The sequence below is a fragment of the Podarcis muralis genome, chromosome 6, assembly GCF_964188315.1.
Source record: "Podarcis muralis chromosome 6, rPodMur119.hap1.1, whole genome shotgun sequence".
Lineage (NCBI taxonomy): Eukaryota > Metazoa > Chordata > Lepidosauria > Squamata > Lacertidae > Podarcis > Podarcis muralis.
The window spans coordinates 83,798,380-83,813,441 of record NC_135660.1 but is presented as its reverse complement, the minus strand read 5'-3'; the positions used below and the strand labels follow the sequence as shown (position 1 = coordinate 83,813,441).

The 15,062-nt window shown below is 44.8% G+C and overlaps 1 protein-coding gene across 1 annotated transcript in view; it reads left to right on the top strand.

Moving 5' to 3' along the window:
* Window positions 1-1,791: 1,791 nt before the first annotated feature.
* The window catches only part of LRMDA (leucine rich melanocyte differentiation associated), a 720,335-nt gene continuing 707,064 nt past the window's right edge, over window positions 1,792-15,062 (top strand). Inside the window, exon 1 of the mRNA XM_077930639.1 lies at window positions 1,792-2,045. Coding sequence (XP_077786765.1) covers window positions 2,016-2,045 — 30 coding nt within the window. The 5' untranslated portion in view covers window positions 1,792-2,015. The remainder of the gene's footprint in view (window positions 2,046-15,062) is intronic.

Sequence of the window (15,062 nt, the reverse complement as noted above, 5' to 3'; positions counted from 1 at the left end):
AGCCTTAACCTATTCCTGTGTCCTAACAGCAAGCAATGTGTCAATGGAAGCAGCTGCAAGGGCTAGACTACTGTTTCCCAAACTTGGGACTCCAGCTGTGTTTGCACTACAACTCTCATCATCCCTGACCGCTGAGTCCTGCTCTCTAGAGATCATGGGAGTTGCAGCTCGACCACAGCTGGAGACCCAAGTTTTTTGGGAGGAATGGGCTAGACTCCAAAACGTTTCTCAAACATGGGTCCCCCGGCTGTTGCTCGACTACAAGAAGAGTTTGGATTTGATATCCCGCTTTATCACTACCCGAAGGAGTCTCAAAGTGGCTAACAACCTCCTTTCCCTTCCTCCCCCACAACAAACACTCTGTGAGGTGAGTGAGGCTGAGAGACTTCAAAGAAGTGTGACCATCCCAAGGTTACCCAGCAGCTGCATGTGGAGGAGTGGAGACGCGAACCCGGTTCACCAGATTACGAGTCCACTGCTCTTAACCACTACACCACACTGGCTCTCCCATCATCCCTAGCTACCAGGACCAGTGGTCAGGGATGATGGGCATTGTAGCCCAACAACATCTGATGGAGAACAACAACAAGCGGGAAAAGATAGACATAACATTTTATAAGGACAGGAAGAAATACCACGGACAGAATAATTGCCACACACAGGAAAAACAAGGATATAGTTTGAGTGCCTCATTTGTAGTTCTATAAATCATTTAATGTGTCAAGCACGAATGGAAGTTATTAATATTGCAGTTGTTGCATAAGGGATTATTATTTTGACCGGAATGTAAGTGAAATTAGATTTTGAAGATTTTGGAATGCAGAAATAAAGAAAATCATCAAACTATCAAAAATAGCACGCGGGGTGTGTGTGGACCTGAATTATATAATTCGGTATTTGTATGATTGGTATTAGTAATTGCATTATAATTTGGTGTTGTTATAGTGAGGCAATTATTGGATTGTAACTGAAAAATGAATAAAATTTGGTTAATTGGAATGATATAAAAGTAATCAGGAAGAGGTGTGACTGCAGCAACCACAATAAAGAATTAATGCAACCATAAGGCGGGAGGGACGCGGGTGGTACTGTGGTCTAAACCACTGAGCCTAGGGCTTGCCGATCGGAAGGTAGGTGGTTCAAATCCTTGCGACGGGGTGAGCTCCCATTGTTCAGTTCCTGCTCCTGCCAACCTAGCAGTTCGAAACACGTCAAAGTGCAAGTAGATATATAGGTACCGCTCTAGCGGGAAGGTAAACGGTGTTTCCATGCACCGCTCTGGTTCGCCAGAAGCGGCTTAGTCAAGCTGGCCACATGACCTGGAAAAACTGTCTGCAGACAAATGTCGGCTCCCTCAGCCAGTAAAACGAGATGAGCGCCGCAACCCCAGAGTCGTTCATGACTGGACTTAACTGTCAGGGGTCCTTTAGCTTTAAGGAGGGAGGGAAGGAAGCCGATTAGCTCATATGAGCCACAAAACATGAAAAATGCAGGAAGGATGTATTTAAATATTGCAAAATGAAAACTTGATGAAATATTATAAAAATTATCAACAACATCTGGGGACCCAAGTTTGGGGGGGGGAAAGGCAGTATTTGGGAGGGGCTTCTTTGCTCCCAGGTAAGCTCATCCTGGGAGGAGAAGTTGCATCCCGCCTCGGCCCCCGACGGTTTTGGGTCGACGCGCAAGAGGCCCCTCGCCTCGCTCACGTGAGGAACCCGGAATAGCGCGCGGCGTCAGTCAACACGGGCTCTTCCGCCTGGGGATCAGCTGACGACAGCTGGGCTTCCTCCCAGGGCATTTAATTGCAGGCGCAGCTGGGGAAGGCTGAGGAGCTCTTCTTCGCGCCTTTTTTTTCTTTCCTCGCCCCTCCCCCGCCCGTCGCGCTCCTTCCCCTCACCTCAGGCCACCAGGGGCGGCCACCTTAGGAGAAGCGAAAAGTCCCCTCAGGAGCCTTGCCTCTCCCTTGAGTGGGGCGTGTGGGGAGAGAGAGGCAGCACATTTTGGGGGCAGAGATGTCAGGGGTCGTGGTAAATGGAACTCAAGTAAGTGCCTCCCCACTCACTCACCCACCTAACCCTACAGTATTTGTTTGACAGAAACGGTTGGTTGGGGGGGGGCGTCTTTCGTTTCAGCGTCTCTCAGTTTCGCTTTCTTATCCCGCCCCCCTTCCTTTCTCAGCCTCTGCTTGGAGTCTTTAAAACTTCTCTCTCGTGCTTCCTATTACCCAAAACGCCTGACTTCTCCCCCCCCCCCCGCCCATGCCACGAGGAGGAGATGAAGAAGGGGAAGAATTTCCCTTCCCTTTTCTCCTCATGGCGTCAGGCCCCCTTGTCCCAAGTCATGGGGTTCAAGCTGGGTATGGGAAAACTCTCTCAAATGACTATTATTATTATTATTATTGCATCCAATGGGTAGCAGTTCCTGCTCATTACAGCTGTTTTGAACTTTCTGGATGAGACTTTCAGGATGAGACATAGACATGACTGGTGGTTGAAGACTTGCTTTCCTCTTCTCTTTTCCTGCCCCCCTAAACAATAGATCACAGCTTCTATAGCCTACATATAGTAGTGGTACAGTGGTACCTCGGGTTACATACGCTTCAGGTTACATACGCTTCAGGTTACAGACTCTGCTAACCCAGAAATAGTACCTCGGGTTAAGAACTTTGCTTCAGGATAAGAACAGAAATTGTGCTCCGGCGGCACGGCAGCAGCAGGAGGCCCCATTAGCTAAAGTGGTGCTTCAGGTTAAGGACAGTTTCAGGTTAAGTACGGACCTCCGGAACGAATTAAGTACTTAACCCGAGGTACCACTGTATTTAAAACGAGAGTCATCACAATGTCCCCTTTTTTGCTCTTCAAAATATGGCAACCCTAAATAATAATACATTTCATTGCAAGAAAAGGTGCCTTGATAATCTGTTGTGGTGACCATAATCTCCATTTAAGGTGCCATTTGGCAATTAGCTTATCTATCTGAGTTTCTTACACTGCAAGTAAGTGTGCACAGGATTACAGCACAGCTTTCCAAACTGTGTGTCGGACACGTTAGTGTGTCAGCTGCAGTGTGTAGGTGTGTTGTGCAAACGCTCCCCACGCTCCTCCCAGGGCTGGAAAGGGGTTAGTTTAACCTCCTGTTTGCTAGTAAAACTGAATTACTGTGTCATGATATGATGCAAAACTGAATTACTGCATTGCAAAATGATGCATGTCTAAAAAGTGTGTCACCAACATGAAAAGTTTGGAAAGCTCTGGAGTACAGGCTTGGTATACTCTCCTATGAGGCTGTTTGTCAGACTAGGTGTGAAGCAGGGCTCCTGTGCCTAATGCATTAAAGGGATTTAGATGCAACTTCTCCCATCAAGGTACTGCAGTTATAAGAAGCCTTACCTACCAAAATTCTCCCTTTCTAATGCATGTATTAAACTGTCTTAATGCAGCTTAGAAGCTCTACATGGCTATGGTGTTCTGAAGCCTCAGACCTCTTTAGTGTGCCTGAGCATCTGTACGTTTCCTGAGTACCGTACAAGGCCATGGGCATATGGGAGAATCTCTTATGTCTGTAGCCTCATGTATTCTCTATGAACTTATTAAATAAACAAAGAGGTCCTCCCCCATAGTCTTAGAAGGCAATAGATTGCAACTTCAAGTGGAGTCTCTTCTCCCTTTCCTTGGAGGTAACAGCAGTGGCGTAGCGTGGGGGGTGCAGGGGGGGCGGCCGCACCGGGCGCAACATCTGGGGTTAGGACAAATCCACAGGTTAGGGGGCGCAAATCCATGGGTTAGGGGGCACAAATCCACGGGTTAGGGGGCGCAAATTACTTGCCTTGCCCCGGGTGCTGACAACCCACGCTACGCCACTGGGTAACAGACATAAGCAATATTTGTGTTTATGGGTTCCCAGACATCACCTCTTTGGAACAGGGCTGTGCCCTCAGGCTCTTACTGTAGGGGTACTGTCTTCTAACTGTTGCTTTAAACTTCACTGTGGATGCAGAGTATATATTCTGCTTACTAGCAGAAGGTTTAAGTTTCTCTGACCCACAGATAAACTGATCAAAACCAAGCATGCTCTAAAGGTCCCCACTCCCATTGCTGCTAAAGGGGCTGTGCATGTCTCATATGGATAAGGAGCACATGTAGAGTTTTGTACACATTGCTTTGTATGCAACAACCCTGTAATATAGGCCAGCTATTTTATCTTGACAGTTGCAGGTGGGAAAAGGCTGAGGAAGAGTGGCTTACCGAAAGGCCACTTACTGAGTTCACAACAGTTGTAAGATTTGGACCAAGGGGGCTTCCAGCGAGCCCATTGAGAAAGGCTTGCTTTCTTAACACGTTTTGTAGAATGCACTTTTGTCCAGGTGGTAATACTAATTATTATTCCTGCCATTATGCTGCAGCTTCTACCAATGTCCTCATTGCAACATGCTGCACTTTAAAGCCATGTGTCCGTGGGGAGGGTTCGACACATGTTTCAGATCAGTTGTGGGTGCTGACATAGTTACACTGAAGTTTTGCTTGCAAAACAGAAAATAATAAAATTGCACATAGCTGTCATGAAATTAAATATGGTGTTTGTGTGTTCTTTTTATTTTGAAAAGGGGGTTTACTGCCCATGCCTCAACTTCCATTTTCAGCATAGTAGTAACCATTTTCAGGTGTGTGTTTGTTTGTTCTTTGTTTCTGCAAGATAGAAACAGACTTAAACAGTACACAAATATACCTACAAACTATGTATCAATTTTCTTCCTTTTTTTGAGAAACATTTTGTATGGATTACAAAAACATCTGAGGGTAGAGGAATAGACTTTTCATTGAGATAGCAACTAATGAATTACAACCATAAAAGAGCTCTGCTGTACCAGACAAAACAGCTTTACTGCCTCTGAACATGGATGTTCTATTTTTGCTAATAGCTGTTGAAAAACCTATGTTCTCCACAAGGTATGTCTAACACCCTATGCTAATGATCACCACTGTCTCTTTTGATAATGATCTGTTGTGTAGAAAAGTCCATTTTCTTGTCCTAAATAAGTTGTGCTGTTGAGCAATCCTGTCTGATCCTTCTTTCTTGATAAGCTTGATGGTCTTCACTATACAGTCGTACCTCTGCTCCCAAACACCTTGGGAGTTGAAGGTTTCGCCTCCCGAACTATTGAAAACTGGAAGTGAGTGTTCCAGTTCTTGAATGTTCTTTCGGAAGCTGAACATCCGACGGGGCTTCCATGGCTTCCGATTGGCTGCAGGAGCTTCCTGCAGCCAATCAGAAGCTGCGCTTTGGAAGCTGAACGGACTTCGGGAACGGATTCTGTTCAACCTCCGAGGTATGACTGTATACATGCTAAACATTTTTTCATGATTATGGATAAGATTCGTTTTAGAGCTCTAAACCTGGAGCGTTCTCTTGCTTGTCACAACATTTAAAAGGTGTGGTCCCTAAAAAATGAAGAATCGGTTACCATAGTTTGACTATATACATATTTGGAAGTAAGTCCGAACACATTCCATGGGATTTTTATCCTGGTAAGCGTATTTTTGGATTACAGTCTAAAAGCCAGAGCCCATGTGAATTTATTCAGAAGTAAAGCAATGTTTGAAATTTGCCAGGTGTGTTTTGCAATTGGGGCGGGTTCAGTTGCCACCATGTGGAGATCTCTGGATGCCAGGCTGGTGACTGACATCTCCATCTGGCTGGCCCCTCCAACTTTCTTAAGCTGGTGAGCACAGAAGAGCTTATTTATTGCACTTATATCCTGCCTTTTTCTCCAAGAAGTACACGGTTCACGCCCCTCCTCAATTAATCCCTACAATGAACCTGTAAAGTAGGTTAAGAGGCTGTGACTGGCCCAAGGTCACCCAATGAGCTTCATGAGTGAGTGAGGATTAGAATCCTGATCTCCTAGGTCCTAGTCCAGAGGTTAGCAACCTTTTTCAGCCGTGGGCCGGTCCACCGTCCCTCAGACCATGTGGTGGGCCGGACTATATTTTGAAAAAAATAATAATGAATGAATTCCTATGCCCCACAAATAACCCAGAGATGCGTTTTAAATAAAAGCACACATTCTGCTCATGTAAAAACACCCTGATTCCTGGACCGTCCGCGGGACATTTTGAGAAGGCGATTGGGCCGCATCCGGCCCCCGGGCCTTAGGTTGCCTACTCCTGTCCTAGTCCAATACACTAACCACTACACCACACTGACCTCTTAGAGTACTTCTGCTATGGGACAGCTATCTACAGTAAATTAAGTAGGTAAATAAATATGGGCTTGAATATGAATTGAATTGGTTTTATTCTGGATTGTTTTCTTTGATGTTTTAATGTGTTGTAAATCTCTTTAAAGTGGTAAAGAAATGAAAGGAATAATAACAATGATAGGGTTGGTGTGTGTCCTCTTTTCCAGGACATGCCCTCCTTTTCAGGGGTAAAATTTCTGTCTGGGTGGATTTTTTAAATTTGCCAAAATGTCTCTGGCTATACTTTCTGGATGAGACGTAGACATGACTGGTGGTTGAAGACTTGCTTTGCTCTTCTCTTCTCCTGCCCCCCCTCAGCAATAGATCACAGCTTCTATAGCCTACATATAGTAGTGGTATTTAAAATGAGAGTCATCACAGTGTCCCCTTTTTTGTTCTTCAAAATATGGCAACCCTAAACCACAACAATAAATTTCATTGCAAAAAAAGGTGCATAGACATTCTGTTGTGGTGACTGTAATCTCTGTTTAAGGTGCCATTTGGCAATTAGCTTATCTATGTGAGTTTCTTACACTGCAAGTAAGCGTGCGCAGGATTATGGCAGAGCTTTCCAAACTCTGTGTTGGGACATGTTAGTGCAGGGGTCAGCAACCTAAGGCCCATGGGCCGGAAGTGGCCCACGGAGGTCGTTTGACCGGCTCACGAGTTGCCCCTGAACTGAGATGCCCACTTGTGCGCTGCGCTAAATCGGCGAAGCACAGCACGGGGACTCGCTTCCGTTGCGCCGAAGATCTCGTCTGTGCATGCGCAGACGCTGAAAAACGCGTTCGTGTGCTCATTCACACCCGCAATCCAGCCCACAGAGGAATCTCAACGGGACCGATCTGGCCCACACAAGATAAACCTTGCTGACCACTGCTTTGGTGTGTCAGCTGCAGTGTTTAGGTGTGTCATGCAAATGCTCCTCCCAGGGCTGGAAAGGGGTTAGTTTAACCTCCAGTTTGCTAGTAAAACTCAATTACTGTGTCATGAAATGATGCAAAACTGAATTACTGCATTGCGAAATGATGCATGTCTAAAAAGTGTGTCACCAACATGAAAAGTTTGGAAAGCTCTGGAGTGCAGGCTTGGTATACTCTCCTATGAGGCTGTTTGTCAGACTAGGTGTGAAACAGGGCTCCTGTGCCTAACGCATTAAAGGGATTTAGATGCAACTTCTCCCATCAAGGTACTGCAGTTATAAGAAGCTTTACCTGCCAAAATTCTCCCTTTCTATGCATGGATTTAAACTGTCTTAATGCAATTTAGGGGGACGCAGGTGGCGCTGTGGGTAAAAGCCTCAGCGCCTAGGGCTTGCCGATCGAAAGGTTGGCAGTTCGAATCCCCGCGGCGGGGTGCGCTCCCATTGCTCGGTCCCAGCGCCTGCCAACCTAGCAGTTCGAAAGCACCCCCAGGTGCAAGTAGATAAATAAGGACCGCTTACTGGCGGGAAGGTAAACGGCGTTTCCGTGTGCTGCGCTGGCTCACCAGATGCAGCTTTGTCACACTGGCCACGTGACCCGGAAGTGTCTCCGGACAGCGCTGGCCCCCGGCCTCTTGAGTGAGATGGGCGCACAACCCCAGAGTCTGTCAAGACTGGCCCGTATGGGCAGGGGTACCTTTACCTTTACCTTAATGCAATTTAGAAGCTCTACATGGCTATGGTGTTCTGAAGCCTCAGACCTCTTTAGTGTGCCTGAGCATCTGTACGTTTCCTGAGTACTGTACAAGGCCATGGGCATCTGGGAGAATCTCTTACGTCTGTAGCCTCATGTATTCTCTATGAACTTATTAAATAAACAAAGAGCCCCTTCCCCATAGTCTTAAAGGTAAAGGTAAAGGTACCCCTGCCCGTACGGGCCAGTCTTGACAGACTCTGGGGTTGTGCGCCCATCTCACTCAAGAGGCCAGGGGCCAGCGCTGTCCGGAGACACTTCCGGGTCACGTGGCCAGCGTGACATCGCTGCTCTGGCGAGCCAGAGCCGCACACGGAAACGCCCTTTACCTTCCCGCTAGAAAGCGGTCCCTATTTATCTACTTGCACCCGGAGGTGCTTTCGAACTGCTAGGTTGGCAGGCGCTGGGACCGAGCAGCGGGAGCGCACCCCGCCACAGGGATTCGAACCGCCAACCTTTCAATCGGCAAGCCCTAGGCGCTGAGGCTTTTACCCACAGCGCCACCCGCGTCTCACCCATAGTCTTAGAAGGTGATAAATTACAACTTTGAGTGGAGTCTCTTCTCCCTTTCCTTGGAGGTAACAGACATAAGCAATATTTGTGTGCATGGGTCCCAGACATCACCTGAAGATGTTAAGTGCAGATAGCATGAATTCCTGCCTGCCTAAAAGGGTGCACTGCTTCTTTCCAGAAAACCAGAAGGACTTGTGGTCCCACAAGCTTCATGTCCAGAGAGATGTCAAGGTTGTTTTGCACTGTTGTTTTGATATGACTTTTCAGTGGGAATCAAAATACTGGGAGTAGCACCCTCTATTACTTCTTCGTGAAGCTCATAGTTACACTATGAAACTCTGTCTCACAGGTGGCAGTGATGGCTTTAAAAGAGGATTAGACAAATCCATGGAGGAGAGGGCTATCAATGGCTACTAGCCGTGAGGACTATGCTCTGCCTAGTTGGAGGAAGTCATGCTTCCAAATACCAGTTGCTGGAGGAGGAGAGTGCTGCTCTGCTGCAGGAAGGGAGAGAGCTGTTGTGCTTGGGTCCTGCTTGTGGATTTCCCACAGACATCTGGTTGGCCACTGTAAGAACAGAATGCTGGACTTAGCCCAGCACAAATTATGTAAGCCACTCTCCACACCACAGTTGCATAATGTAGCTGGTGAAGTGGTGCAGAGTTTTTCTTAGACTTTGGTGAAAACTCCCCAAACTCCGGTCAAGCCATACTTATGTGAGATGTACATCATTGTGCGCAAACTTAAAGTGTGGGGTTAATCTACTGCAGCTTTCCCTGGTGTCCTCCAGCTGTTATTGAACTACAACTCCCATAAATCTGGCTCAAATCTGGCTGGAGCTAATGGGATTTGGAGTCCAGCAGTTGAGAGGGTACCAGGTGGGCGAAGGCTTCTTTACTGCATTGGGTGACTGCTGTCTTCAGATTCTGACTTCATCATTTATATATAGGCAAGGAGCAAACTTCTAAATCCTTGAACTATTTTGCTCTGAAGCAGCCTTGGGTGCTATTTTCTTAACAGATGTCAATAGTCCTACTTGTAGATTTGCGATAATGATACTGATAAAACTGCAGCTTACTCATCTGCATAACCAAACACTCCAGGGCTTTAAAGGTCTGCTCCTCTATCATATTATTGCATACCACTGAGGTTCTGCCTATTTTCTTTTGAGTCCAAATTCCTACTGACAATAAACTCCTAGTGTACTTCCCCTGCCTCACACTTTGGCCATAGTGAAGTTGGACACACATTCTGACTGCAGGGGAACTTGGTGTTTTTAAGAACCCATTAACCCTTTGTGCATCTTACAAGGTTAGAATACATGCTGATCTTCAGCACATCCCTGCACAAAGTGCCTGTTTGGTGGGGACAGCTTGCCTCAGTCTACTTGGTGCCCACTGAACCTTGTAAATTGGTTGGCTGGACGTGCTCTCCAATCATTCAAAGTCCATGCAATTTCTGAGACTTCTTTGTGTGGCAGCTTTCCCATATTCTAATATCCACATGGTTGAAAGCAAAACCATATGGATATTGTAAGAATAAATCTGTGAGTAAACCTGCCACACAGCTGTGCTATGTAAGTCAAGGCAACTTCTGAAGAGAGGAACAGCAGTTGTGTGGAGAAGCTGCTGGAACTAATCTGGGTTAATTTAAAGGAATTGTCAGATAAACTTCACCCCAGAGTTTCAGGCTGTTATAAGTCTCTGCTAATCTTTCTTCTTGTGCTTTCTTTCTTGGTCTGAATTTTGGCTATATAAAAGTACTTAGATCACAAACCTAAGTGCTTTCTCATGGAGGACAAATTCTACTGAAACTAGTGAGTCCTTCTAGGACATGTAAGTAAACATGATCAGGGTGGGAATGCAAACATATCTACATTCCACGAGTATTAGTGGAATGTAAGTACCTGTGTGTGCAGTGAATTTTCCCTAGTGCCAGAGTACAGGGTCCCATTTGTACACACTACTTCTGTTGCTGTACTTCTATATGATGCTAGCATTTCCCCTTTGTGTTGCTACATATATGGAGGCCCTACTTGGACTCACGGGGCAATTTCACTGATTTGTAGCATGCATGTTATGAACTGGAGTTCTTAAGTATATTCAGAATTGCTTCACCCAATAACATCAGATTTTCAAACAGATTATTTTAAGAGCTATATGAAATGTGGCTTTTGTTATGCGGTGGTGCTATCTTTAGGCATGGTAGTGCCCAGCTAACTTTGTCATTGCTTTAAGATCTGTACCTTCCTTGCAACCATTGGCCTTTACTTTGTCCCCTGAGTCGTTGTTGTCATCATCATCTTCTTCTTTGGTGATCACTCATAGCTGAGTAAGATTGTCTTCCATGAACATGGTCTTAACAGTGAGTCTATAAGTGACTGTGGAGGCCAATTCTGGATCTAGACGTCCTTCCACAGTGGGGACATAGGTTTCTGGGTGGGAGTTGATTGTGATGAGGGTTTGCCAAACATGCCTTCCTCTTAACACATTTCTCCCTTTCATCCTGAATTCGAGCATCTTCAAAGTCCATGACACCTTTGGTAAAGGCTGTTCTCCAATTGGAGCACTCGCAGGCCAGTGTTTCCCAGTTGTCAATGTTTATACTACATGTTTTTAGATTTGCCTTGAGAGAGTCTTTAAACCTCTTTTGTTGACCACCAGCATTACACTTTCCATTTTTGAGTTCAGAATAGAGTAGTTGCTTTGGCAGACGATAATCAGCCATCTGAACAACATGACCAGTCCAACGAAGTTGATGTTGAGTAATCGTTGCTTTGACACTGGTGATCTTTGCTTCTTCCAATACACTGGCATTAGTTTGCCTGTCTTCCCAAGTGATGTGTATTGTTTTTCGGAGACACCATTGATGGAATCTTTTGAGGAGTTGGAGATGGTGCTTATAAGTGTAAACATAAGAGTAGCATCCTGTCAACCAAGGCTTGAACCAAATGCTTAAAGATCATGGACATAAAAAATAAACAAATCCCCAGTGCCAGAAATATCATCATTAGTGTGTAAGTTCTGACATCCTTGGTGGGCCACTGAGATTAAAGCACCTGTTTATAAACTCTCATTGGACTGGAGTTAGTCCAACAAAACAGTTTGGTCAAAGAAATAAATTTGTGTTTTTTATGCCGTGTGGAGCCTTCACTCCTCAAATAGGACCTCACCAGGCCAATTTCAGTTGTGCAAACAGAATGATGTGGCAGCAGTTATTAACTAGCTATTGTCTTTATCTGGATTTACTAACTTGAGCTCACTGGAGCAGACAATAGAATAGTTGCTTGAATCAGGAGCTTGCCTGTGCAATCCTCTGCAGGTCTGCTCAGAAGTCCTAGAAAATTCAACTTCCAGGCCAACATTTATAGGATTGCAGTTTCGGTTGTGCTTTTACAGGGCCAGAATCCACAATAGAAATAAGCATTTCTTTTGACTTTGAATTGGGTTTGGGGGGCTGGCTGTACTTTTTTGCATTTTTTCCTGGTGTATATATATTAGGTAACCCCATGTATTTTTGAAACAGCTGGTTTTGCAGAAAGTTTGTTTACTCCAGTGCTTTTGAATATATAATTGTGGTAGTTGTGGTTGGATGTGGCAGGGAGTGCAAGTGTTTGTTCCTTGGAGGCTTTATGCATCCCTTTTGAAGTACAAAGTACTCTGAAATGGATATGTATTTAGTGGTGGGAAATTGTAATAGCACTTTTATGGTATTCTAGAGTGTTCAAACAATGAATTATCTCAGTGTTTTTTTTTATTATGACTCTTAAACTTTATGCTTCATAACTAGTTTCTTGATTATAACAAATGTAAAATGAGCCCCTAATCTCACCTTTTAATAATATATTTTGTCAGTAGTAAAGGTAAAGGTACCCCTGCCCGTACGGGCCAGTCTTGACAGACTCTAGGGTTGTGCGCCCATCTCACTCAAGAGGCCGGGGGCCAGCGCTGTCCGGAGACACTTCCAGGTCACGTGGCCAGCGTGACGAAGCTGCTCTGGTGAGCCAGAGCCGCCCACGGAAACGCCGTTTACCTTCCCACTAGAAAGCGGTCCCTATTTATCTACTTGAACCCGGGAGTGCTTTTGAACTGCTAGGTTGGCAGGCGCTGGGACCGAACAACGGGAGCGCACCCCGCCGCGGGGATTTGAACCACCGACCTTTCAATCGGCAAGCCCTAGGCGCTGAGGCTTTTACCCACAGCGCCACCCACGTCCCTTTGTCAGTAGTACAATCCTACTAACTGAATTGGCGCCATAAGATCTTGGGACTACTTTCTGTTGGACTACATTTACAGGGTGGCAGCTCTATCATGAAATGTCTTCCTGGCCAAGAAGAGCAGTGGTTGTTGGTAGAAAATACTGAGTTTACCTAGCACCACTCTGTTCCACACAGCCATTTCATCTGCTTGTATCAACCAAAGAGCCTTGTGTATGTGTGATGGCAAGTAGAATCATTCTCCCTGCCCGCACTTCTAAGGAAGATGATTAAGGTTGCAATCCCGCTTACCAAGGAGTAAGTCCCATGAACTCAGTGTGATGTTACCTCTGAGTAAACATGTATAAGGGTGTGTTGCCAATGCCCGCTAAATATAGGACTGGATGCTGTTTAACAGAGGTGTCACCATCTGTTGAGTAATGAGATGTAATGGTGTCCTTTTTATTTAAAAGTGAACTGATTTCCCCCCTCCTGTGCATCCTACCCCAGTTAACTTTGGTCCAGTGCCATATCTAATGTAAGCAGTGCCTATAATTCCATCATTAATTTATCCTTCTGAGTTAATGATTCCCAGCTGGCAAGCATATATTGCCTTAATTAAATCAAGCACCTTTTTGCATTTCCTGAGAGGGCAAAGCTGGACTCTTTTTCCCCCAGAGAGGGTGAGAGCACCTTGCTAAAAATGGAACATATTTTTATTTTATTTTTATGTATTAATGAATGTATTTATGAACACTTTAATAAAAATATGTAAGTTTTAATGAAAATATAAGAATAAAATTAGCAAAAAGTATCCATAAAAACATCAAGAATAGAGATGCTCTTTTGACTCGACTAATCTCTGATATAACGCTTAAGTGATACAGCTCAGACTGCCCCAGGAAGCTTCTCCACCTGCAACTCCTGTTATGTAATGGCTGTCATGTCATAGCCAATGCAATCCTATCTATGTGCACACAATTGTCTCCAGTAAAGATTCAAAGCAGTATACAGTGGTACCTTGGGTTACATACGCTTCAGGTTACAGACTCCGCTAACCCAGAAATAGTACCTCGGGTTAAGAACTTTGCTTCAGGATGAGAACAGAAATTGCGTGGTGGCGGCGCGGCAGCAGCGGGAGCCCCCATTAGCTAAAGTGGTGCTTCAGGTTAAGAACAGTTTCAGGTTAAGAACGGACCTCCGGAATGAATAAAGTACGCAACCAGAGGTACCACTGTACAGTATTGCTAATTTCCCAGATTATTGCTTTCAGTGATTATGTGTATAAGATATGCATATGTGTGCGCAGACATACTAGCATATCTGTTAACAATAAGATATTCAAGGTTCAGCTTTGGGATTGGTTATGAGTTGTACCCCTTCTATGCACCCCTTCTATGTACGTTATTGCCCAGGAAATACAATGTGGAAAACAAACAAACCCCTTACTCAACCATAACTTAATTGGGAGGTCCTCTTTGACACAAGCATAGGAGGGTTAACATCTGGCTCTTTGAGATTGTTCTATGTCAAGCAACTCGAAGTCTGAAAACTGACACTGGAAAAGAGGGAGTTTATGTGCAGCATTTTCTCCTGATGATAAAAATATGCTGCTGTCTTTTCCAGCCCCGAAGTGGTTACATTTTTGTGTGTATTAATCTAAATGCTTCTGCATGCACATGTGTCTTGTAAAGAGCTTTGGGATCCTTTAGGGTGAATGGCAGCAGACAATTGGAAAATGTTTACTGATTCTGGAGTGGGATTCCAAATAATTAGATTGAAATCTCTCTTCCTTTTGCTTTCTGGAGACTGTTAAAAGCGAGCCTTTGTCCTGAAGTAGAATTTATTGCAAAGGAAGGGATGACAGATGCCTTGAGAAGGGAGAGGAAATTGCAAGAATGAACTCTGAGCTTTTTATTTTTTCAGCTCATGTATTCACAGTAAAACTATTTTCTCTGTAGCTGACTATCTCTTTCTCAGATGAAGTTACTGAGCAAGGATGAATTAAAGGGGATGAAGTGCTACATTATCAGACTGCAATCATTTTAAGACCAGCAGAGCCACAAGGGTGATTTGTAAAGTTAGGGGATGCAGTGGCAAGTTGTCATGTAGAGTAGGTGGTATTTCGAAGAACATGAAATATCATCCAAACACAACTTGCCTGACTCTTATTTTCTTGTTCTTATCTGGAATTTGAAGAAATGGAAACTTAAAAGACAAATGGGAACTCCCTAAGACCAAGTTCTTTAAAAGAGTGCACTCTGAATCAAGCATAGACATTGCTTTGCTGCTTAAATTCTTCCGGACTAAATAGGGAGTTGTCGCAAATTAAACTTGCAAATACATCAATTTTCAAAAAGCACTCGGTCAGCCTTTTCCGAAACTTTATGTAAGTGGTTTGCTATAGAGGGATGAGCTCATATGGATTCATTGGAGC